Consider the following 24,934-nt stretch of genomic DNA (forward strand, 5'->3'; position numbering starts at 1 on the left):
TATATATCCTATCTAAGGGAGCCATCTTAGGGTTGGCAAGAGACTTGACTCTTGAGGGGTTCGCAGGTGTCCAGGAATATGTCCCCAGCTGGTACCTTGGGCAACTAAGGAGAGGGAACCTGAAATGACCCTATCCTATACTGATGAATATCTTGCATATCACCTTAGAACCTTCATCTGGCGATGGATCGAGGTAGAGACAGAGTCTCAATTTGGAGCAACGGTCTGAGCTCTTAAGGTCCAAATGAGGAGCAGAAGGAGGGAGAACATGAGCAAAAAATCAGGACCACGAGGGATGCACCCACCCACTGTGACAGTGGAACTGATTTATTGGGAGCCCACCAAGGCCAGCTGGTCTGGGACTGAATAAGCATGGGTTGATTCCGGACTCTCTGAGCATGGCGGTCAATGAAGACTGATGAGAAGCCAAGGACAATGGCACTAGGTTTCGATCCTAATACATGAACTGGCTTTGTTTGAGCTTAGCCTGTTTGGACGCTCACCTTTCTGGACGTAGATAGAAGGACCTTGGTCTTCCCGCAGGGCAGGGAATTTGGACTGCTCTTCAGTAACGAGAGGGAGGGGGAATGGAGTGGGGGGAGGAGAAGAGGAGTGGGGATAGGGGGAGGGAAGTGGGGGGAGGGCAATATTTGGGAGGAGGGGAGGGAAATGGGAAATGGGGAGCAGGTGGAAATTTTAATTAAAAAAGAATAAAAATAAATAAATAAGTAAAAAAAAAAAAAGAAAATTCTCTGTTCAGATCAGTGCCGCATTTTTTAATTGGGTTAATTAGCATTTAAAAGTCTAGTTTCTTGAGTTTTTTATATATTTTGGAGATCAGACCTTTGTCTGTTGCAGGGTTGGTGAAGAACTTCTTCCAGTCAGTGGGTTGCCTTTTTGTCTTAGTGACAATGTCCTTTGCTTTACAGAAGCTAATAGTTTCAGGAGGTCCCATTTATTCAATGTTGTCCTTAATGTCTGTGCTGCAGGGGATAAACGTAGGAAGTGATCTCCTGTACCCATATGTTGTAGAGTACTTCCCACTTTTTCTTCTATCAGGTTCAGTATGTTCAGACTAATATTGAAATCTTTAATCCATTTGGACTTGAGTTTTGTGCATGGTGATAGATATGGATCTATTTTCATTCTTCTACACGTTGACAACCAGTTCTGCCAGCACCATTTGTTGAAGATGCTCTCTTTTTTTCCATTGAATAATTTTACCTCTTTATCAAAAATTAGGTGTTCATAAGTTTGTGGGTTAAAATCAGGGTCTTCTACTCGGTTCCATTGATCGACTTCTCTGTTTTTATGCCAATATCAAGCTGTTTTCAATACTGAGGCTCTGTAATAGAGTTTGAGGTCAGGGATGGTAACGCCTCCAGACGATCTTTATTATATAAGATTGTTTTGGCTATCCTGGGTTTTTTGTTTCTCCATATAAAGTTGATTATTGTCCTCTCAAGATCTGTGAAGAATTTTTTTGGGATTTTAATGGGGATTGCTTTGAATCTATAAATTGCCCTTGGTAGAATTGCCATTTTTACTATGATGATCCTCCCAATCCAAGAGCAAGGGAGATCCTTCCATTTTCTGGTATCCTTCTCAATTTCTTTCTTCATTGACTTAAAGTTCTTGTCAAATTGATTCTTTACTTCCTTGGTTAGAGTTACCCCAAGATATTTTATACTATTTGTGGCTATCATGAAGGGTGATGCTTCTCTGATTTCCATCTCTGCTTCCTTATCCTTTGTAAATAGGAAGGCAACTGATTTTTTGGAATTGATCTTGTATCCTGCAATGCTACTAAAGGTGTTTATCAGCTGAAGGAGTTCTTAGCTGGAGTTTTTGGGGTCGCTTATGTACACTATCATATCGTCTGCAAATAATGAAAGTGTAACTTCTTCCTTTCCAATTTGAATCCCTTTGATCCCCTTATGTTGTCTTATTGCTATTGCTAGAATTTCAAGCACTATATTAAAGAGGTATGGAGAGAGTGGACAACCTTGTCGTGTTCCTGATTTTAGTGGAACAGCTTTGAGTTTCTCTCCATTTAATTTGATGTTAGCAGATGGCTTGCTATAAATAGCTTTTATTATACTTAGGAACGACCCTTGTATTCTTAATCTCTCTAAGACCTTTATCACAAATGATGTTGAATTTTGTCAAATGCTTTTTCAGCATCTAATGAAATGATCATATGGTTTTTTCTTTCAGATTATTTATATGATGGATTACATTGATAGATTTTCGTATGTTGAACCAGCCCTGCATCACTGGGATGAAGCCTACTTGATCATAATGGATAATTTTTCTAATGTGTTCTTGGATTCTGTTTGCCAGTATTTTATTGAGTATTTTTGCGTCGATGTTCATGAGTGAGATTGGCCTGTAGTTCTCTTTCTTGGTTGTGTCTTTGTGTGGTTTTGGTATCAGAGTAACTTCAGCTTCATAAAAGGAATTTGGCATTGACTTCTCTTTTTCAATATTGTGAAATACATTAAGGAGTATAGGTATTACGTCTTCTTGGAAGTTCTGGTAGAATTCTGCATTGAGGCCGTCTGGACCTGGGCTTTTTTTGGTCGGGAGGTTTTTTATAGCAACTTCTAATTCTTCATGACTAACAGGTCTATTTAGATTGTTTACCTGATCCTGGTTTAAATGTAGTATATTGTACTTATCTAAAAAAGTGTCCATTTCTATCACATTTTCCAATTTTGTGGCATACAGGTTTTTGTAGTAAGATCTAATGATTCTCTGAATTTCCTCTGAGTCTGTGGTTATGTCTCCCTTTTCGTTTCTGATTTTGTTAATTTGCATATTCTCTCTCCGCCGTTTGATTAGTTTGGATAGGGGTTTATCAATCTTATTGATTTTCTCCATGAACCAGCTTTTGTTTCATTGATTCTTTGGATTGTTTTCTGTGTTTCTATTTTGTTGATTTCAGCCCTCAATTTGATTATTTCCAGTCTTCTACTTCTCCTAGGTGTGTCTGCTTCTTTTTTTTCTAAACCTTTCAGGTGTGCTATTAAGTCTCCTATGTGTGCTTTCTCCATGTTCTTTATGTGGGCACTTAATGCTATGAACTTTCCTCTTAGCACTGCTTTCATAGTGTCCCATAGGTTTGAGTTGACTCTTTGTTTTCATTGAATTCAAGAAAGACTTTAATTTCTTTATTTCTTCCTTGATCCAGGTGTGGTTCAGTAGTTGACTGTCCAGTTTCCATGAGTTCATAGGCTTTCTGGGGATTGCATTGTTGTTGAATTCTAACTTTAATCCATGGTGATCTGATAAGACACAGGTGGTAACCGATATTTTTTTGTAACTGTGTAAGTTTGCTTTGTTACCGAGTATGTGGTCTATTTTTGAGAAGGTTCCATGAGCTGCAGAGAAGAAGGTATATTCTTTCTTATTTGAGTGCAATGTTCTATAGATATCTGTTAAGTCCATTTGATTCATTACCTCTCTTAATCCTCTTATTTCTCTATTAGGTTTCTGTCTGATTGACCTGTCCATTGGTGAGAGAGGAGTGTTGAAATCTCCTACTATTAGTGTGTGTGGTTTGATGACTGCCTTGAGTTTTAGTAACGTTTCTTTTACAAAAGTGGGTGCTTTTATATTAGGCGCATATATATTCAGGCTTGAGACTTCATCCTGGTGAATTGTCCCTGTTATGAGTAAAAAATGTCCATCTCCATCTCTTTTGATTGATTTTAGTTTGAAGTCAACTTGGTTAGAAATTAGTATGGCCACACCTGCTTGTTTCTTTGGTCTGTTTGCTTGATAAACATTTTTTAGTCCTTTACTCTGAGTAGATGTCTGTCTTTGTGGTTGAGGTGTGTTTCTTGTAAGGAGCAGAATGTTGGATCCTGTTTTTGTATCCAATCTCTTAGCCTGTGCCTCTCTATAGGTGAGTTGAGCCCATTGATATTAAGTGATAGTAATGACCAGTGGTTATTAACTCCGGTCATTTTTCCTTTCTTTCTTTCTTTCTTTTGGTAGTTTCGTTTGTGTGTTTCCCTTCTTCAAGTTGTGCTGGTCGAGGGTCATTTGAAGTCTGAGTTAATGTGGGCTTTGTTGGACTCCTTGGTTTGTGATTTTCCTTCAATTACTTTCTGAAGGGCTACATTTGTGGCTATGTATTGTTTAAATTTGTTTTTATCCTGGAAAATTTTGTTTTCTCCATTTATTTTGTTATTTTAATAGCTTTTACTTTAATGTATATTAACAAAATTTTAACGCATCAAGCTTGTGTGTTTTATTATCTTACATTGACCCCAAATTAGTTTTTGAGCAAAAGTAAAGGAGGCTTTATTGGTATGAGACTTCATCTAGATAATGCAGACAGCTGCTGCAGGAAGTAGGGTACATAATGAAAGACTACTCAGTAAATAATTCAACTAGGCATTGCCAGTTGGTCAAACCTGCAATGATGTATCGATTGCCAAAGTAAAGGAAGCAGCCCTCTTATGAGAAAGACAGAGAGGAAGGAAGAAGAGGGAAAAGGGAAGAGATCATTTGTTGAGACCAAAAACCAGCAAAGGAAACAAAAGCTTCTTTGTTGACAATAATCTTCTCTTCTGTAAGGTCATCTCCAATGATTCAAATGACAGATATTCAGACAGAACATGCATGAGTGAGAAGTGTGAACATGGGGAAGGTGAAGGGAGAGAAAAAGAAAGAAAACATTCTGGAGATTTAAAGACAGAGAGAATGAAACATCAGAGCATGAGTGTTTCTCTGGTACCTTCACAAAATCTTTATCAGGCCAGCAGCATTCCAGGTACTCCAAGACATCCAACACAGAATTTTCTTCTTGAACCCTATGATGTTTCCAGTGAGGATGGTGTTGTTCAAGAGTTCTGTGTCCTAAGCAAGAGAGAAAAGGGCACAAGATAGCAAGCAGGTGACAAGAGTGAGAAGGGGAGGGAGGGCGACTGAGTGAGTCACCCACCACCTGAACTCCTGTTAGGACAACAAAATATCCTCCGCAGGTTTTGGTGGTTAGGCCTGTTAGTAATTAGGCCTTCCCCTGAAAGGGAACTATCATTCTTGCATGAGAGAGATGGCTCAGCATTTAAGGTCACTTGCTTGTCTTCCAGAAGACCCGGTTTCAATTCCTCCCACCCATACAAACATCTGTAACTCCAGTAATAGAACATCTGACCCTGGCCAACACAAGCACTGAATGCACATGGTGAACACACTAATGTGCAGATAAACTCACACTCATAAAAAAAATTTAATCATTTCTATTAAAAATAGTAGTCACTCTTTTACTCCAAAAAGCACGGAACTGTATTCAAGAGCACAATGCTCTTACAGAGTGGAATTATTCAGTTCTGAGGTAGCATGACTCCCAGTTTCATGAAAAACTGCCACATTGATTTTCCAAGTAGTTTCACTAGTCTGCATTCCCAACAACAAGGGATGGGTGTTCCTCTACTATACATCCTTTTCAGCATAGTCTATCATTGGTGTTTTTGGTTTTAGCCATTCTGACAGTTGTAACATGGTATAGCAGAGATGTTCTGATGTGCATTTCCCTGATTGCTAAAAAGGCTAAGCATGGCATTGTCTTTTGCCCATTTGAAAGTCTTCTGTTGAGAAATCTGTGTTCAGTTAAGTACCCCTTTTTAATTGCAGTAACTTGAGTGTTAATGTCTAGTTTCTGGATTTCTTTACATATTTGGAGATCAGAATTTTGATTACAGACTGGTGAAGATTTTTCACATTCCAAAGGATGCCTTTTTGTCTTAGTGACAATGTCTTTTGCATTACAGAAGCTTCTCACTTTCAGGAGGTGTCACATTTATTCCTTTTTGGTCTCATTGTCTATGCTACTCAGGTTCTACACTGGAAGTGGTCTCCTGGGTCCATGTATTGCAGACTCATTTCAACTTCTCATCTATCAAGTTCAGTGTGGTCAGATTAATATTGAGGTCTTTAATCCATTTGTAGTTGCATTTTGTGCATGCTGAACAATATGGATCTATTTTTCTTCTTCTACAGGTTGACACCCATTTATGCTGTCTGTCTTCACAAGTCTTTCTCCATGCTTTAAAGGAAACAAATTCTTCCCATTACAGCTCCTGTCATGTTCACCTGCTGTATTTCTCATATAGTTCATTCTGCTCTCCCTCTTACTTCCAGGTCTGATAACGATAATGTGAATTTTTCAACTAATGTACCACACACCTGATGAGCTGGCTTCTTTTCCCAACCACTCCAAAGCAGCTACAATATATTTAACAGCCAGTAGCAGTGACACTCTTTGAGACCTTATGGAGATGTTAATAGATGGAGTTCTTAAAATGGGATGGGACCCTGGTAGCTGGAAGATTCCAGAAAGTTGGGTGGGGTTCTGCCTCACAATGAAGATAATTAAGCCACCCAATAGCTAAAATCTCATTATTTCCATTGGAAGGGGCACTGTTCAACCATCTAATCTTGCACACATGACTGCCACTTGACACAAAAATGATGCCAAGTGTATTAAACAATTAGCATTTGTGCATCTGCAGTTATGTGGTTTGGAAGGTTATTTGGTGGCTTTTCCTCTCTCTCTCTCTCTCTCTCTCTCTCTCTCTCTCTCTCTCTCTCTCTCTCTCTCTGTGTGTGTGTGTGTGTGTGTGTGTGTGATTTGACCAAAGGACAACTTCAGTGGTCATTCCACAGAAATCAACTACCATGCTAATTAAGACAGTATCACTTACAAAGACCTAGGATTTCCTGAATAGAAGATGCAGTTGGGCCAGTCAGTACCAGATTCCACTGTGTCTGCCTCCCATGCAGTGACATTACAAGCACACACTCCACCTTGGAAAGCTTTGAATAAGGTCTCTGGAGTCTGAACTCAGGCCTGTATACACACAGCTTCTTTATCACTGACAAAGAAACTCTCTTTTCAGTATGTTAGTCTTAAATTGAGACTCATATAGAAAGTGATTGCTCATTTTTGAATTCACCGCACAGTGACTACAGAATTCCAATGGTGTTCAAATTAAGAAAACAATATCACAAAGTTAAACAGAGTACTGATAATAAATAAGCACTTGTATACCCCATCTGCCACATGGACCTTCCTGCCCCTTCCCTTTAGTTCTCCCTGAAACTCTCCTCCAAATCCAGGCATGGGTGGCTTTTCCTGCCTTGCCGTGGCAAACTGTTGGACACTGTATGTTCTATCTTCCTCATTTAGCTAGACCAGTCATTTTATGGCATAATGTTTTTGTTAGAGTTACCTCAACTGACCACTTTAGGCTTTGTAAAAACTCAAATGACCTTAAAACAGCCAGGTAAAATACCTAACATTGTGTCCATTATAATGTCAGTAAAAAAAATAGAAAGCAAGACCTGCATCCTGGTCAAGATTTTTTAATCACCATTCCAGTCCCATTTGAAGGTTACTCACTGTCTTTTGATGCCTAGATGAATTTCGGCTTTAACTAAACTTTGCCTTTCCCTAAAGCCAGTTTGAATTGTGTTTTATCACTTGGAACTGAAAAGTCTCCTGCGAGACTAGGGGATATGATGGGCTCTGGAGAATGAAGCCAGCTCAATTATCCCTATATGTCCTAGGGGAGCTGTTAAAGAGACACTGACATTTCTACCAGCTTGAGTTTCAAGGGCAAGGATAAGTATCCTATAGCAAATCAAGACTGTCCCTGACTCACAACCCTGTTGTATGTTTCTCAGTGTCACTGTTTCCGTGTTTCCTCTCTTCCTGCAGTTGCTTAGATTTCTGCTCCTTACCATCATCCATGTATATCTATCACTCCCTTCTCTCAGCAAATTGAAAAAGAAATTGCCATGATCAACATCACAGCACTATCATCCACTGCCAAAGATGCAAGGAAATCATCTGTCGGGGGAAATAACTCCTCATCTCCTGATCTGGGAAGGGTTAGACTTCACACTAATATGGGCAGACAGCCTTTCAGAAGTGTATTTCCATGAGTGTTCAACTGAATGATACCACAGAAGATGGCTGGGTAAGATAAGTAGAAAGAAGATTGTATGTCCTTTGAAAGCAACAAAGAAGCTGACAAATACCATGGATAACAATTATTCCAAATGCATATGGGACCCTTTTTTTCAAGAATGCAGAATCTGGGCTTTTTAAGCAGAAGGAAACAGAGAACTCAGTGACATTTACCCTAAGATCTCTCCTTGTCTCCAGAGCTACAGTGCTCTTAAACATTGTCATCTTACCTTCTCAGGAATGCCTATAGTGTAGACACTACCCAATGGGTGCAGCTGGAGATTTTTCAATATCTCGTCACAGTTGGACCTGCTTGGCATACTGTGTGAGATCTGAGTCTAGGTTCAGCAAATGTTAAATCCTTCTACTAAGAGTAGTTTGTCAAGCAGAATTAAGGTCAATAATTTAATACCAGTGTTGTCAGAGGCTTTGGTTAACAGACATTATTGGGAGGTGTGGCCTTGTTGGAGAAAGAGTGTCACCAGAGATACTCTTTGATGTCTGAAGCTTGATGTAGGTCCAGTGTCTTATTCTTCATTCGTGCTCCCCAAGGGTCTGGATGTAGAACTCTTCCCTTCTCCTACACCGTGTCTCCCTGAAGTCTGGTATAATTCTGCCATGATGTTAATGGACAGAACCCAATTAAATGCTTTCCTTTATAAGTCTGATGGTGGTCATGTTATCTCTTCACAGCAGTAGAAACCATAACTAAGACAAGATAAATAGAAAGATAGATAGACAGAGAGACAGAGAGACAGGTGTTAGATATTTGATATACAAATGAGGAATAAATGGATAGATGGAAGGATGGATAGATGAATAATAAGAGAGAGATGATATTAATAGATTAAAAGAAATATAATTAATACATTATTGAAAGTCTCATGGCTTCTAGGACCCAGGAAAAGACAGAGAAGATTCCTCCAGTTGCCTAGTTCTTGATATGCAAAATGAGTAATGTGCCTCCAATGCACAATACTACTAACAGTAGCTGTAAGTAACTTCCTGACACATTGATTATAACTTCTCAGAATAAAGATTCAAATTTACTCTATACACACACACTGAGCCCTGTTTAGATTGTGTCTTTTACAGTCTAGCAGGTGATTTAGCAATAAAACCATATCGGGATAGTGAGGAATGAGAGCAACAGCTTTTCCACTAGAAAAGTGAGTCTTAAAATGGAAAGGAGATGCAATGGGAACTCTAAGCACGAAGTAGATCAGGGAGAACAAGTGAGAAAACTCATGTGCTGACCTATAGGTTTTCACGTGTATACAGTAGTGAGTGTACGTGTGTTTATATAAAAGGCTTTTCCTGATGTTAGTTCTCTGAAAGGCCACAGATGCAAACATCAGACTCATTCAGTATTCATCATTCCAAGTGCTGGGGTTTAACTTCTGATATCATTCCCCGAAGAAGAAGATAACAGCACTCCATGGGGAAATGGTGGATTGATAGGCAGAGGGAAGCAGAAGGCAGAAGCCTAAAATATCTCATGCATCCAGGGAGTAACTAAGTTCTCAAACAACACAAATGTCAAAAGGAAAACATGAGATGGCATGAAGGCTTGTTGGTTGCCGACCAGGGACAATTTAACATCGCAGAAAACAATAATAGCTGCCATTTTAAATCTTTGGAAGAAAATGTTTGAATCCCAACTGCTTAGACTAAAAAAACAGTGGAGGAGAAAACTGGGTCCTTGGGGTGGCATTCCAACTCATAAATGCAAAGGAATCATGAAATTAGAAATCCACCACCTGGCAGCCACCATATATGCCTTAATTGGCTCAGGTAAGAATCATTAATGGATTCTGCCGCTGACTGGAAGTCTAAGAAAATGGCTATTTGCAAAGTGTCAGCATCTTGATGCAGAAGAAACAACTTTGAAATGAAGCAACTGCAGCTCATCCTGATGATCAAAGATACCATCACTTGTGAAGAAACAGCCTGGATATTTAAAAGGACCCATTGGAGGTACAAACAGAACTTGGAACAAGGACATGAAATAATACCAGCCAGAGGTTGTTCAACAAAGAGAGAATGGATTGTATAAGCATGTCACAGTCTGAACACAAAGTGTGGGAATGTGCTATGGAATAGGGACAGGTCACATACAGTGTCTTAGACTAAGGCCTCAATTGGAAAACAATAATTTGGCTGCAATGAACACAATCAGACAAATAATAAAATGATTAGAAAGCATGGAGTTGAAGTAATCATTTCTAGAAATGTCTCTTTGTACAATAGAGAACCCCAGTGAATCCCTGTGGATAAGTTTTCAGGATAAAATCACAGCAGAAAACAACAACAATAATAAAAGTAACATCAATAACAATAGTAATAATAGTAATAATAATAATAATGTTATTTGTTTGTCTTGAGAAAGAACACTAACCATTGTGGGAATTCTGGAGAAGAAATTTGAGAAAGGAATTTTTCAGAATCATGAAAGCAATCAAAAGACCAACAGAGCACAGCAAGGAGAAATAATCAATCAGGACTTGAGGTTGAAGTGCCTGATGAATATAAGTAAACACAGATAATGCTTTCTTAAATATTCGATAAGCAGCAGTTAATATGACAAGTGATATCTGTCATTTATTGAAATCTAATCTAAGAGGGAGTGATGAGGCATATAAGCCATCATGCAAGCAATAAAGAAGGAATGGCAGAGATGAGAATTGGGGGCTTCTCAGTCCTTGCTTGCATATGACACCTTCCTCCTCCTCATATGCCAGGATGCACCATGCCCAGCAAACAATCACCACTTTTGGCTCCTAGTGTTTCCAGTGGGTTTCTGTCACTTGCTGCTCATCACAGTTTGCTTTACCTTTAAACTAGCTATTAACCTTGAGTCATATGGAAAGATGGAACCGTGGCTATCTGAATGGAATAAGTGAATGTCTATGGGGCTAACAATTACTGCTAATTGATACATGACAGTTATACCACTGTGGGTGTTACCTTAGTGCATCCAGAAGCAAGTGGGCCTAGGCAATATAAGGTATTGCCTGGAAAGCACATCCTCCATGGCAGCCTCAACTGTCAGTAGCCTATAAGTAAAGTGATAGGGAATAATGCACTTCCTTGATTTCAGATTCAGCTGCCAGTACCTCCCCAATAAATGTCTGGGCCTCTTCTGGTAGTGGTTTTTTTTTCTTTCTTTTTTTTTTCTTTTTAGGACAATCTCATTTTACATACCCGAGTTAAATCAATCCGCTGTCCTTCCACTCCTGCCAACTTCTCCCTTCCCCATCCTCCATCTACTCCTCCAATAAGAACTCAGTGTTTGATGAGGCCAGGAAAACATATCTGATGGCAGTTTCAATTGCTAATAGCTCCCCAATAAGAGCTAAGGCCTAGAGGACCTGTCCTCAATGGCCACTTCAACGGGAAATAGTTCTTGGCTTAGGCATAAGGTCGCGTATGTTGCCAACAACTTAAAAAGAAACAGGAGGGCTGGAAGAGCATCAAATTCATGATAGCTTCATTTGCCAGCTTTCCCAAGTAAAAATATGACCTAAAAGATACTTTCCTAAGACAGAATTGCCAGTCTTACTACCATTAGCTCATAAGTAAGGGAGAAAACCTGGAGAGTTACCCACAGTAACTCCTCCTGTCAGCAACTCTTCAGTAAGAAAAAAATCATGGAAGTTTACCACACTCTTGGAATCTTTTTCTCCCAGTAGCTCCCCAGGTTGACGAGAGGCTGTTGCTTTGCACAAGAGGCAGAATGGGCTCTCCTAAGTGTTTCTGGTACCACAAAGTCACACCACACAAGGTCCAGCCTCTCAAAGGCCATTGGCCAAAGGAGTTTCCACATCACCTCCCCTTTTACCTAATAAGAATGTTCAAAACCAATACAGGACTACATATAATAAGAACAGATATCAAGTATAAAAGTTAGATTGATAGCCAGTATAGGCAATATTGAGCAAGAAATATATGCTCAAAGTTTCAATGATTATTTTATTCCCAGGAGTCTTAGTCTTGTATTAGAAATGGGTTGGCTAGACCATAAGAGGTAGTTATCTACAACTATCAAGTCTTCAACCTCCATCAAGGCCTGAGAATTGAGATAGAATATTACTTGAGTAGCCAATAAATGGATTAAAGCTGTTTCCAAAATGTACAGTAGATTACAGAGACATATGTCTACCTGGGAAATCACCCAGTGTCTCATTTGCAATGTTGAAGCAAACCACTTTGGCTAAGGCCTAGAGTAACTGACAGCCCTTTTATAGAGGCAGAAAGATTTTGAAAACAATCTTACCCTATTTTGGCAAGGTTTGACAGTCATTTTTCTTGTATCTTGCTTGTCCAGTCCAGACACCATGCATTTTATCAGTCAAACAAGTGCAATTCATTCATCAAAGCCCAGTTTTACAAAGAATAGTACAAACTCCAAGTACAGTGTCTTTGATGCTCAACATTCTTTCAGGAATAGATCAGTGCTGCAAAGAGCCATTGTGTCTCACATCAAAAAAACCTAAGTTATTTAATTCCCAGTTTCTGCAGTTCCTTTAAGTGTTTGATGATTACCTATCTGTACAGAATACAGTCTCTATGTATCATGAGAACCTGATTAGTGTAAATATAAGTATGGAAAACATGGGTGAATATTAACCTATAATACTTACTACTTTAATATATAACGTAAAGACTATTACTTCATATTACAATATTAAACAATCTTTGAACAAATGTGCAACAAATGATGACAAAAGCCTCAAAATGGAAGCAGCTTATAGATACCTTGATCAGAAGTAGAGATGTATGATACATTATAATAGAGGAGTCAACCAACCTTGGAATCCAGTAATTTCAATTTTGCTGAATATATCCAGAGATACCCAATCATACTACAAATGCATTTTTTCAACTATTTTCATACCAGCACTATTTGTTATAGCCAGAACCTGGAAACAACCTAGGTGCCCCTCAATAGAAGATTGGATAAAGAACGTGTGGCATATATTCACTTTAGAGATGCACTCAGTGCAATAAAACAATGACATCTTGAATTTTGCATTCAAAGAATGGAAATAGAAAATATTTTACTGAGATAACCTAGATACAAAAAGATGAATAAGTTATGAACTCCATCAGAAGTGGATTCAAGCCATAATCCACGGACATTGGGCCTATAATTCATGATCCTACAGAAGAAAACAAGAAGGAGAACCCAAAGAAAAACATATATTTATCCTCCTAGTTACTGGATGTAGACAAGATTGCCAGGTGAAAGTTGGGATCATGGGGGTGGCAGTGGGGAGAGAGAAGGGAGAATGGGAGGATTGGGAATAGGGATGAATGAGATTGAGGAAGGATGGATATCGGAGCAGAAAAGAAGATATCACAAGGAAGGGAACCAGTTTAGGTTTGGCAAAAGACTTGGCTCTAGAGGGGGTCCCAGGTGCCTTGGAAGATGTCCCTAGCTCTTTCATCTTGCAGCAGATGAGGGTGTCCCTGAACTGGCCTTATTCCATAGCCCTACTGATAAAAATCTTGCATATCACCTTAGAACCTTCATCTAGCAATGTATGGAGATAGAGCCACTGACAGACATTGGAGCACTGGACTTAGTTCCCAATGTTCAGATGAAGATCATAAGGAGAGAGAACATGAGTAAGGGAGTTAGGACCTCAAGAATTGCTTCCACACACAGAGACTATGGGACATATCTAATAGAAGCTCAGCAAGTCCAGCTGGACTGATACTGAATGAGTATGTGATCAAACAAGATTCTCTGAATGTGCCTGACACTGAAAACTGACTGAGAAGCCAATGATAATGGTACTGGGTTTTGATTCTACTGCGTGTACTGATTTTTGCACGCCTAGTCTGTTTGGATTCAGACCTTCCTAGACATGGATGGAGTGGGGAAGGCCTCGGACTTCCCACTGGGTAGGGCACTCTGTTATCTCTGAGAACTCCAGAGGGACAGAGAGGGGGATGGCAGAGTGTGAGTGAAATTTGAAGAAGGGAAGTGGAAATTTTCAATAAATAAATTAAATAAAATAATACCATACCAAGAGATACATTTTTATCAGTGGAATTTTCTGCCTACCATTAATAAGATCAAGAGAAATAGGAAAAGATGCTAAAAAAATATGTAATAGAGATCTTAGAGAAGAGATGATACATAAGTGATAAGGACAGATGATAATGAAGAGGTCATAGATAAAGAGATGACACAGAGATTAAAGAGCAAGAGATGATAGAGCAAAAGATGATAGAAGAAGATATGATAGAGAAAGAGATGCTAGAGAAGAGATGCTAGAAAATGTGATGGTAGAGTACGGGATTGTAGTGGAAGAGATGATAGAAGAAAAGATGAGAGAGAATCAGATGATAGAGAAGTGTTAGAGGAAATCATGATAGAGGAAATATGATAGAGGAAGAGATGATTGAAAAAGACATAGTAGAGAAATAGAAGATAGAGAAAGATGACAGAGAAATAATAGAGTAAGAGAAGATAGAGAGATGGTAGAATAGGAGATGATAGACTGGAGAATGAAATGATGGCAGATAGAGGTAATTGAGAAATGAATAATAGATGATTGAGAACAAGATTATAGAGTAAGTGATGACAGAGGTATTAGAGAAACTGATGATAGAAAATAGACAATACAGAAAGAGATGATAAAGAAAATGTTATCATAGTAAGATACGATAGTAAATGCAATGATAGAGGAAGAGATGATAGAGAAAGAGATGAAAGAGGTAGTGATGATAGACAAAGACATGGAGGATAAAGTGATGATAGAGGAAGTGATGATTGAGCCATGATAGAGAAATAGAAGAGATGATACATGGGATAGAGAAAGGGATGGAAGAGAGACAAAAAAAATAAATGCTGGAGGATAGACATAGAGACAATATAGAGATGATAGAAAATGAGATGATAAAGAGATGACAGAGTGATGATAGAGATGATAAAGAGATGACAAAGAGATTATAGAGAGATGATAGACAATGAGATGAACTAGAGATAATACAGGAAAAGATGATAGTATAGAAAAAGAAATGATGGAGTATAGAGATGATAGAGAGATGGTGAAAGGTATATGGAAAGAAATCGTGAAATACATACAGAAAGAAGAGCAAATTGTAGATACAGATAGCCCTTTCATTACTTGGTCACGGAGACCCAAGTTTTCACACAGAAACTACATTAATTACAACCTTGTTTGTCCAGTAGCTCACACATATACCTAGCTAGCTCTTATAACTTAAATTAACCCATAAGTCTTATCTAAGATTAGCCTTGTGGTTTGGTAGCTTACTCAGTGCAGCATTCACATCTTGTTTCCAATACATCTGGATGGCGATTGTAGAATGAATATTTTCCTCTTCCCAGGATTCTCCTAGTCTGTTTACCCTGCCTATACTACCTGCCTGGATTCTGGCCAATGAACATTTTATTGAACCAACACAAATAACAAATATATACAGGATATAAGAGCTTTATTCCACAGTAGTAAACAAAATGTCCCAACACTTCAAGATAACTGAGTTCAAACCTGGCCACTTTTGCAATATGGAGCCTTACCCTGGAATTCTGGTCTACTAAGTTACACTGTATCACGATGCTTTTCCACAAGGTCAGGGCAATCCTTCAAACTATAAGAGGCAGAGAGGTAAACTAACTTGGGAGTTCCCTCACTATATACATGAGTCAGCAGAAGCCATAGAAACAAATTACTTGATACAGAGTCATTCTAGGTCTCAGCAAATGACTCTAAATATTCTGCTAGAAAATTTTTAGATGACCAATATGTGCAGGACTATCAGCTGTTAGCATGACGAGGGCTCAAGGCTGATGCATAGAGTGTATAAATAGGACTGAAATTTCAAAACCCATCTATTCATAATTTGGTCTTCTATACTTCGAGACAAAAAGGATGCTTTTCTTTTAATTTCAGAAAGTTTGGCCAAGCTCTCAAACTCTCCAATCTCTGCCAAACTCCAGATAAAGGAACACATTAAATATGAAATTTCAACTGCCTTGTGACTAACATGATATGCCTTTTCATTGGCTAAGGCCATTCACACCTATAGACTGCAACTTCTACCTTCAATATATATACTAAAGCTAAACAAATGAAATAAAACAGAGCTCTTTGTATTAAAGAAAAAAGGGGAACTACTGTGGGATAACATTCTTGTAGACTAAAGATTAGTCACTGGAAAGGTACAGACTTTCCTGTAACTAGGCAGGTAATAGAGTTGAGGCTACTACACTAAGTGAAATATGGGAATAGGATGGCAGAGTGACTTATCAGCTAGAGGGAGAAAAAAATAATGAGAATGACTTATTGAGAAAAGGTAATAAGACATGTTTCTAAACATAGATAAGAATTAAGGGTTAATATAAAATGTAACAGTTAGCCAATAATAAGTGTGAGCTAATCGGCCAAATATTTCATAATTAATATAAGCCTCTGTGTGCTCTTTAGAAGTAAGTCACTCTGGGAATAGGCAGGATAAACTCATCTGTCAACTTAGTGCTATGAACTTTCCTCTTAGCACTGCTTTCATACTGTCCCATAGGTTTGAGTATGTTTAGTTTTCATTTTCATTGAATTCAAGAAGGACTTTAATTTCTTTATTTCTTCCTTGATCCAGGAGTTGTTCAGTAGTTGACTGTCCAGTTTCCATGCGTTCGTCGTCTTTCTGGAGGTAGCATTGTTGTTGAATTCTAACTTTAATCCAAGGTAATCTATAAGATACAGGTGGTTGCTAATATTTTTTGTAACTGTGGATGTTTGCTTTATTACTGAGTATGTGGTCAATTTTTGATTCCATGAGCTGCAGAGAAGTAGGTATATTCTTTCCTATTTGGATGCAATGTTCTATAGATGTCCATTAAGTCCATTTGCTTCATTACCTACTTTAATCCTCTTATTTCCCTGTTAGGTTTCTGTCTGATTGACCTTTCCATTGGTGAGAGAGGAGTGTTAAAATCTCCTACATTAGTGTGTATGGTTTGATGACTGCCTTGAGATTTAGTTATGTTTCTTTTACATGAGTGGGTGCTTTTATATTAGGGGCATATATATTCAGGATGAGACTTTGTCCTGATAAATTGTTCCTGTTATGAGTAAAAAATGACCGTCTCTATCTCTTCTGATTGATTTTAGTTGGAAGTCAACTTTGTTAGGAATTAGTATAGTCACACCTCATTGTTTCCTAGGTAAATTTTCTTGATAAATATTTTCCCAGACCTTTACCCTGAGTAGATGTCTGTCTTTGTGGTTGAGGTGTGTTTCTTGTAAGCAGAGGAATGTTGGACCCTGTTTTCATATCCAATGTCTTAGCCTGTGTCTCTTTATAGGTGAGTTGAGGCCATTAATATTAAGTGATATTAATGACCAGTGGTTGTTAACTCTGGCCATTTTTTCTTTCTCTCTTTTTTACCCTTCTTCGAGTTGTGCTGGTGAAGGGTCATTAGATATCTGAGTTATTGTGGGCATTGTTGGACTCCTTGGGTTGTGATTTTCCTTCAATTACTTTCTGTAAGGCTGGATTTTTGGCTATGTATTGTTTAAATTTGTTTTTATCCTGGAAAATTTTGTTTTCTCCCTTTATATTCTATGAAAGCTTGGATGGGTATAGTAGTCTGGGCTTGCATCCATGGTCTCTTAGTTTCTGCAGTACATCTATCCAGGACCTTCTGGCTTTCATTGATTCCATAGAGAAGTCAGGTGTAATTCTGATAGGTTTACATTTATAAGTAACTTGGCCTTTTTCCTTTGCAGCTCTTAATTTTCTTTCTTTGTTCTGTGTGCTTTGTGTTTTGATTATTATATGGCGAGGGGATTTTTTTTTTTTGATCCAGCCTATTCGGTGTTCTGTATGTTACTTGAACCTTCATAGGTATATCTTTCTTTAGGTTGGTAAAGTTTTCTTCTATAATTTTATTAAATATATTTTCTGGACCGTTGAGCTGTGCTTCTTCCCCTTCTTCTACTCCTATTATTCTTAGGTTTGGTCTTTTTATTTTGTCCTATATTTCCTGAATGTTTTGTGATGAGAATTTGTTGGCCTTGCTGTTTTCTTTGATCAGCGTGTTTATTTTCTCTATGGTATCTTCAGAATCTGAGATTCTTTCTTCTATCTCTTGTATTCTGTTGGTTATGCTTGTTTCTGTAGTCTCTATTCATTTACCTAGATTTTCCATGTCCAGCCAGCCTTCTGTTTGTGTTTTCTTCTTTGCCTCAATTTCAGTTTTCAAAACTTGAACTGTTCCCATTATCTGTTTGATTGTTTTTCCTTGGTTTCTTAGGGTATCATTCACTGATTTACTCAATTCTTCAAACTTTCTGTTATACTTCTCATCCATTTCTATAAGGGCATTTTTTACATGCTGTTTAAGGGTGTCAAACACTTTCATAAAGTCAATTTTTTCTACTTCTTCATGATTAAGGTGTTCATGTTCTCCTGTTGTGAGGTCGCTGGGTCCTGGTGGTTTAATATTATTTTTCAGAATGTTGGATGAATTCTTGCATTGGTGATTGGCCATCTCTTCCTCTGAATGCTCTCCTATGGATCTTCTTTTACAGGATCAGGTCTCCTTGCCTACTGTTGTACCTTCCCAATGATAGTACTCCCCAGTGATCGTTCTCCTGGTGCTCCAATGATGTCTCTCCTGGTGACAATATCAGATCTCCTTGCCCAACGATGGCTCTCCTGGTGCCAAGATCAGCTCTCCGTGCTGGTTGGGTATTTTATAAACAAAGCGCCTACCTTTGTGCTGCTGCCATGGTTCAGAAACTCACCCCAATGATGGCTCTCCTGGTACCAAGCTCAGATCTCCATGCTGGTTGGGTATTCATAAACAAAGCGCCTACCTTGCTTGGTGCAGGCAGGCCAGTGAAACAAAGGAACTCCTGCCTGCCTGTTTACTCTGAGGATTCGACCCAGCACCCAGACAGGCTGAGCTAGGTGGTGTTATGTGCCCAAAGAAGGAAGGGGGCAGAAGGAAGAAGGGTTCTGGAGCAAGCAGGGTGGGATAGGAACAGAGAGGCAGTCTGCAGGGAGTAGAGTCTCTGAAGGGAGCCCAGGAGGGGTGGTGGGTGAGGAACTTCTGAGTTCCCTGTCTGGGGCTGCTGCCGTGGGTCACAAACTCACCCCAATGATGGCTCTCCTGGTACCGAGCTCAGATCTCCATGCTAGTTGGGTATTTTGTAAACAATGCGCCTACCTTGCTTGGTGCAGGCAGGCCAGTGAAACAAAGGAACTCCTACTCGCCTGTTTGTCCTGAGGATTCTCCCCCAGTGCCCAGACAGGCTGAGCTTGCGCAGTAGAGTTAGGCAGATTACAGATTGATGCCTGGCAAGCCTGTACAATGAGTCAGATTCCCATGAGCTCTGTCACTGTGATCTCACATAGATAATTCATTCAGTGTTCACGTCCAGGACATTGAGTTTTAATATTTGTCCTAATCTGGTAAAGAAACCAAGATGAGGAGAATAGAGGAGCCTGATATAAGGCCACAAAATGGGTCATTTGAAAAGGTAAGACTACATGCCTCCATGTGTGCTGCCACCCTTCTTAGGAAATCCATCTTTCAGTAGATTAGCTATAGGCAACCCAAGTCTCCAGCACACTGCTAACCACAGGTTTGAACCTAACTGCCTTTGATTTCTGAAACAATTGCTGTCCCGTTAAGGTCTCACAACAACACAGCAAGGTATGTAAGAATGCCCCACCATCACCTTAGAGCATGTTCAGGACACCAAAGAGGCAGCAAGTTATCTTTATTGGAAATAAAAATGTTTCTGGAGGGACAAAAGGATGTACATAAAAAAAAAAAAAAAAAACGAATGGTGTACTCACTACGATTTTATGTGATATGGCCCACACAGGCTTCTGGTTCTGAATACTTGGTCCTCAGGAAGTTTTGTAGGTTGTGGAGACCCAGAACCTAGCTGGAGGAATTGCGGTCTGAAAGCTCAAGCCTTGATGTTTCAGGGCATCCTTTCACTGGTCCCCAATGTTTACTGATTTCCTTACAGAGAATGAGAGGCCTCCTAGTCCTGCTGCCATGGCTTCTGCAAGCTGATCAATGAGAACCCCCTTCACACCCTGGTTGCTCTCATCACATAGGAAGGTGTAAGTCACAAACAATCTCCCACACTAGTTTAGAATTATGATTCATAAAATGGTTATTACTTTTAAGGGGCAAACCTTACAGATTGCCATGCCAGACAACAGCCCTCTGCAGGATGAGGAGAGGAGCCTAGTAGCTGGATGTGGAGATGGATGCAAGAGACCAAGCTGAAGGCAGTTGCTCCATTTTGAAAGAGAGAGACACCACACCCCAATGGCCTTTATCTCAGTTGCTATAGCCTGAAGGAGCAGAAAGAGCTCCTGCAACACACATATTTGGACATAGCAGCAAAATTTACCAGTATGTGACAAAAACCTATTTTAGTTTATTATTTTCATGCTTTCAGGTACATGGCAGAGACAGGCTCTGCTTCATGCATTTGTGTGACCAATGATTTCCCTTTAAGAAAAAACCCACAAACGCTCCCAACAACATCATCAGCATTCAACAACATGTCCATGATTTCTTTGCTTTGCCTTTGATTGAGTGGTAAATCATGCTGCTAGTTAATCTGTGCAAGCAATGTGAATTTCTCTGTAAATATGTAGACAGAATTGACAGGTATCTTAAACATGTCAGGGGGTCACACTGCAATGGAGTGGGTTAATCATCACCATGTGACAGTGACATATTTAAGATCTCTCCTTTGTCATTAAATCTCAGAATTGTCAAGATGTTATGTTTTTGTGCAGACTTCTCAGGGTTTTCTCCCATTCATGGTTTCCATGGATGTTTGCTACTTATGCTTACATGTCTTTTGCCAGATTCTGTCAGTTTTTGCCATGCACTCTCAGCTCCACAACTTCTCCATCCCTAAGATTCTAGTTCCAGGCATTTTAGACACTTGTGACTGTTGCACGAGTGTCTCATGTTCCGCCTAAATGATTTGGAATGTTATTTAGCCTGAGTTTTAACTTCCATCCCTGAGTTCATTGACTTTCCTTGACCATCTTTCTTGGGCCACTGAGCTGAACTAATAGGGGTTTGCTCCAGTTACTTCTCCATGCTGAGACAGCCTACACTCTCAGTACTACTGTGATAGTGTTTCTGTAGCAAGTATTCTTCTCAAGATAAGAAGAAATTTCAATATTATAATCCATCTGCTGTTATTGTGTCTTAAACACACAAACACACCCCCATAAGTTAATGCACACACACTGTTGATATCTCAACCTTAGGGTGCCGTCCAGAAAGCCATGGGGTGACACCAACGAGGACCTTGGGCAGGTGAGCTGTGGGTGCTGCACTGTGCCATGTCCCTAGGCACTACGGGTGCTTTGTCCCATAATCAGACTGATGACTATCTTGAATATCACCATAGAACTGTTGTATGGAAAAGGATGGAGATAAAGACAGGGACCCACATCAGAAAACTAGACTGAGCTACCAAGCTCCAGTTGAAGAGCTGAAGGGGAGAGAATAAGAGCAAAGAACTAAGGAATACAAGGGCTTGGTCCACCCACTGAGACACTGTGTCTGAGCTAATGGGAGATCAACAAAACCAGCTATGCTGGGACTGACAGAGCATGGGATCAAAGTGGAAGCATTGAATGTGGCTGACAATTGGGGCAGAAGGGGAACCCAATGATAATGGCACTGGGATTTGTCTGTACTGCACATACAGGCTTTAATCGATCATATTATATGTAGATGCATACCTTCCTCAATCTGGATGGAGGGGGGCAAGGGCTTCCCACAGGTCAAGGTACCCTGCCCTCTATTAGGACTGGATTGGTGTGGAGAGGATTGGTGGTTGCGTGAGTAGTTAGGGGGAGCAGGAAAGGAAGTGGAAATTTGAAATTTATTATTTATGAAGGAAGAAAAAATCAATAGAAGATAACCAATGGAGAGATGCGATCTAAGAAAAAAAAACTTTCATGTGATTTGTTGACTCAGACACCAAAGACTTTTTCAGAAAAATAAGATACAGGGATTGAGTTGCTTGGGCAAGAGTGTGACTTCAGTAATTGGGAAGATGAGTGGGGGCTTATTTTGGGTCCCCTGGTGGCTGTATACAGCTTTTGAGGAGCTGAATGCTGGATGTTTCTGTGGGTAAATAGGGAAGTAACAAGCTTGTGAGGGGATTTCTGACATAAGTAGAGCCTTGGTGATGTCACAAAGCCTTGGTTCGTTGGGTAGCAACTCTGTTCCACTCAAAGCACTAGTCTTCCATGAAGGTGGGTTTATTATCCTCACAGTGCCTGAGGAGGACAGTTCAGCTCCTGGTCTCCACAACTGTTCAACAGGCTTTTTGCACCTGAACATTTCCGGAAGATGGAATCTGGAGAGGTAGGACATTTTCTTTTGTTAAATATGTTTCCAAAGCAACTAAGACCTCTGTCGTACAGAAAAGTTTTCCTTCAAATGTCCTGCGGGTCCACCATTTCTGTTGTTACCAGCTCCTATATTTGATAGCTGTGGGGATGGTGAATGCCAGCTATTCTTCCCACTTTATCTTTGCTAACAATATCAAATTCATCAATCCACTAAAATGGCAAAGCTCCTCTTTGTCCATAGGTGTTTTAAAAGATACTAATGATTTCTCAATGGCTGCTGTTGCCCAGAATAATGAGTCTTTCAGGTTGAAGTGGTCTCACAGTACTCACTTCCACAATGAAGACACAGAATGGCTTTATGTAATAGACCTGGGTCTGGATCAGGAGACCCAATGCAGAGAGCCAGTGGATTGGAGTGCCATGACCTTGGGCAGGCTGTCTTGGATTGAGCCCCCTACCTATTAGCTTGATGTCGAAGGAGACGTGTGGATGTCCTTCGAATTCTTTGTTATCTGTTCAGATTTTTCTTACTCGTTTCGGGGATAGGCATACCTTCTCCTCTCATTGATTTAGTCAGTCAGAAAGTAGGTTTCTCAGCTGAGGTCATTTGCCTTTGGGCAGCAGGAATGTGTCTCTGAGATTGATATACTGAGCTGTAGAGAAAAATTTGCAAATTGTCCTATTTATTTCTTAAGAGAAAATTACAGTTAGGTATGCAAACCTGTTGATCAATATCTTTGTCTTCTGCACCACAGTTCTTCCAGAAAAGAGCCTTGACCTCATAGCCTCCCCTTGTTGTCCTTGCAGGCACTCATGGTTGAGGCCACGACTTGGTTTCTGAATTAAACAGAAGGAAATTTCTTTCAACCTAGAGAGTGGGCAGCTATGAAGCCCAAGCACAGAAAGATATCCAAGAAACAGCGGACCAGGAGGTCAGTGGCCTATCTCAGTAAGTCTACAGCCATGATGAAGATGCCTCTTAGTATGAGATGCATGCCACCTGTCCAGAAGGGGAATGGGTCATCTCTCCAGAAGCAAAAACTGAGGAGGCCTTTTGAGGCCCTGGAGAATATTGTCGGCCGCAGAATTTCTCACGGCTGGAAGGAAGCCAATGAACCAGTCACCCAGTGGAAAGCCATCATTCTAGATCAACTGCCAACAAATCCCTCTCTCTATTTGTTGAAGTATGATGGGATAGATTGTGTCTATGGATTGGAGCTTCACAGTGATGAAAGGATTTTAAACCTTAAGTTCCTGCCTAACAACGTACCATTTCCTCAGGAGACAGACACTCATCTCTCAAACACCATAGTTGGCAGAGCAGTGAAACATACATTTGAGGGCACAAATGGCTCTAAGGATGACTGGAAGGGGATGGTCCTAGAGGAGGTGCCAATCATGAAGTCCTGGTTCTATATTACCTACAAGAAAGATCCGGTCTTGTACGTTTACAACCTCCTGGTTGACTACCTTGAAGGCAACCTCCACATCATGCCAGGCTCTATGGAGGAGTGGACTGGGGTGGTCCAAGATGAGGTGCAGACCATGAAGACCTGTTTCTACATTACCTACAAGAAAGATCCAGTTGTGTACCTTTACCACCATCTAGATGACTACATTGAAAGCAACCTCCACATTATGCCAGGATGTCCTCCAATAGGGGTGAATTTGGAATTAGGCAGGGATTCCTTGGCAGGCAAAAGTGTGCAGCACAACGAAAAAGATGGAACCCAAAAGATAGGTAAAATTATTTACCAAGTTCCCACCAAACCTTCCGTGCATTTCATCAAGTGTGATAGTGACTTCCATATCTATGTCTATGATTTGATGAAGATCTGTTAAAGTGAAATTCACAAATTTTGGGTGTCAGACTTAAAACTGTGTTTGGGGAACTCTTTTTTTCAGAAATACCTCAGGTCTTCTATTAATCCTGGTATCTTTCCCAATGGAATTTTTTTTTGCTCTAAAAATAAAATTTGTGAAGGTGTTATGTTGTTTGGTCAACGATGGAGTTTCTGGTGGATGGGACATCACAGAAAGACAGGCCTCAAAACAAAACAGGACTTATGGTCTTTTCCCCTTGGAGAGGGAATGATGAAAGGAGATGCAGTGTGTGGAAGAGGACAAGATGGCTGTTTAGGAAACAGAGGAGAGTGGCCAAAAAGATGTAGGATCTCAGAGAGGGAAAATGCGGGAGGGAAAAACATGTCATATGAAAAGATGTGACATCGAGGTGTTGGGACTTAAGAGGATAGAGAGTGATCATGAAGGGTCACAAATGTGTACTCAGAAGCAAAGAAAATTGGGTTTCATTTGATTAATTGTTTAATTCATACCATCTGGAAGTCACTGGGTATATGAACTCCACTGGAGCATGTTGAGTGACCCGGATCCTCCTGCCTAAAGAAAAGTGTCTCCTCTCAGTGGCTCTTCTGCAATGGGGTGGACCTCAGGCTACCTACTTACTTTTGCCAGGCTTCTATCTACTACCTATTTTGTCATGCCTGGATTCTTTCTGTCTTGCACTCTCACAGGTCTTATGCATGCCATTAA

At 39.9% G+C, this 24,934-nt stretch overlaps 1 protein-coding gene across 1 annotated transcript; it reads left to right on the forward strand.

The window, feature by feature from the left end:
• Positions 1–23,407: 23,407 nt before the first annotated feature.
• LOC130869083 (spindlin-2-like) lies at positions 23,408–24,208 on the forward strand (the record flags this gene model as incomplete). The annotated part of the gene is made up of 3 exons (XM_057761175.1): positions 23,408–23,892; positions 23,933–23,965; positions 24,064–24,208. Coding segments are annotated over 3 exons (663 nt in total), but the record flags the coding sequence as incomplete, so codon positions are not given.
• Between the last annotated feature and the right edge of the window lie 726 nt (positions 24,209–24,934).

This window comes from Chionomys nivalis, unplaced genomic scaffold (genome assembly GCF_950005125.1).
Source record: "Chionomys nivalis unplaced genomic scaffold, mChiNiv1.1 scaffold_29, whole genome shotgun sequence".
Classification (NCBI taxonomy): domain Eukaryota; kingdom Metazoa; phylum Chordata; class Mammalia; order Rodentia; family Cricetidae; genus Chionomys; species Chionomys nivalis.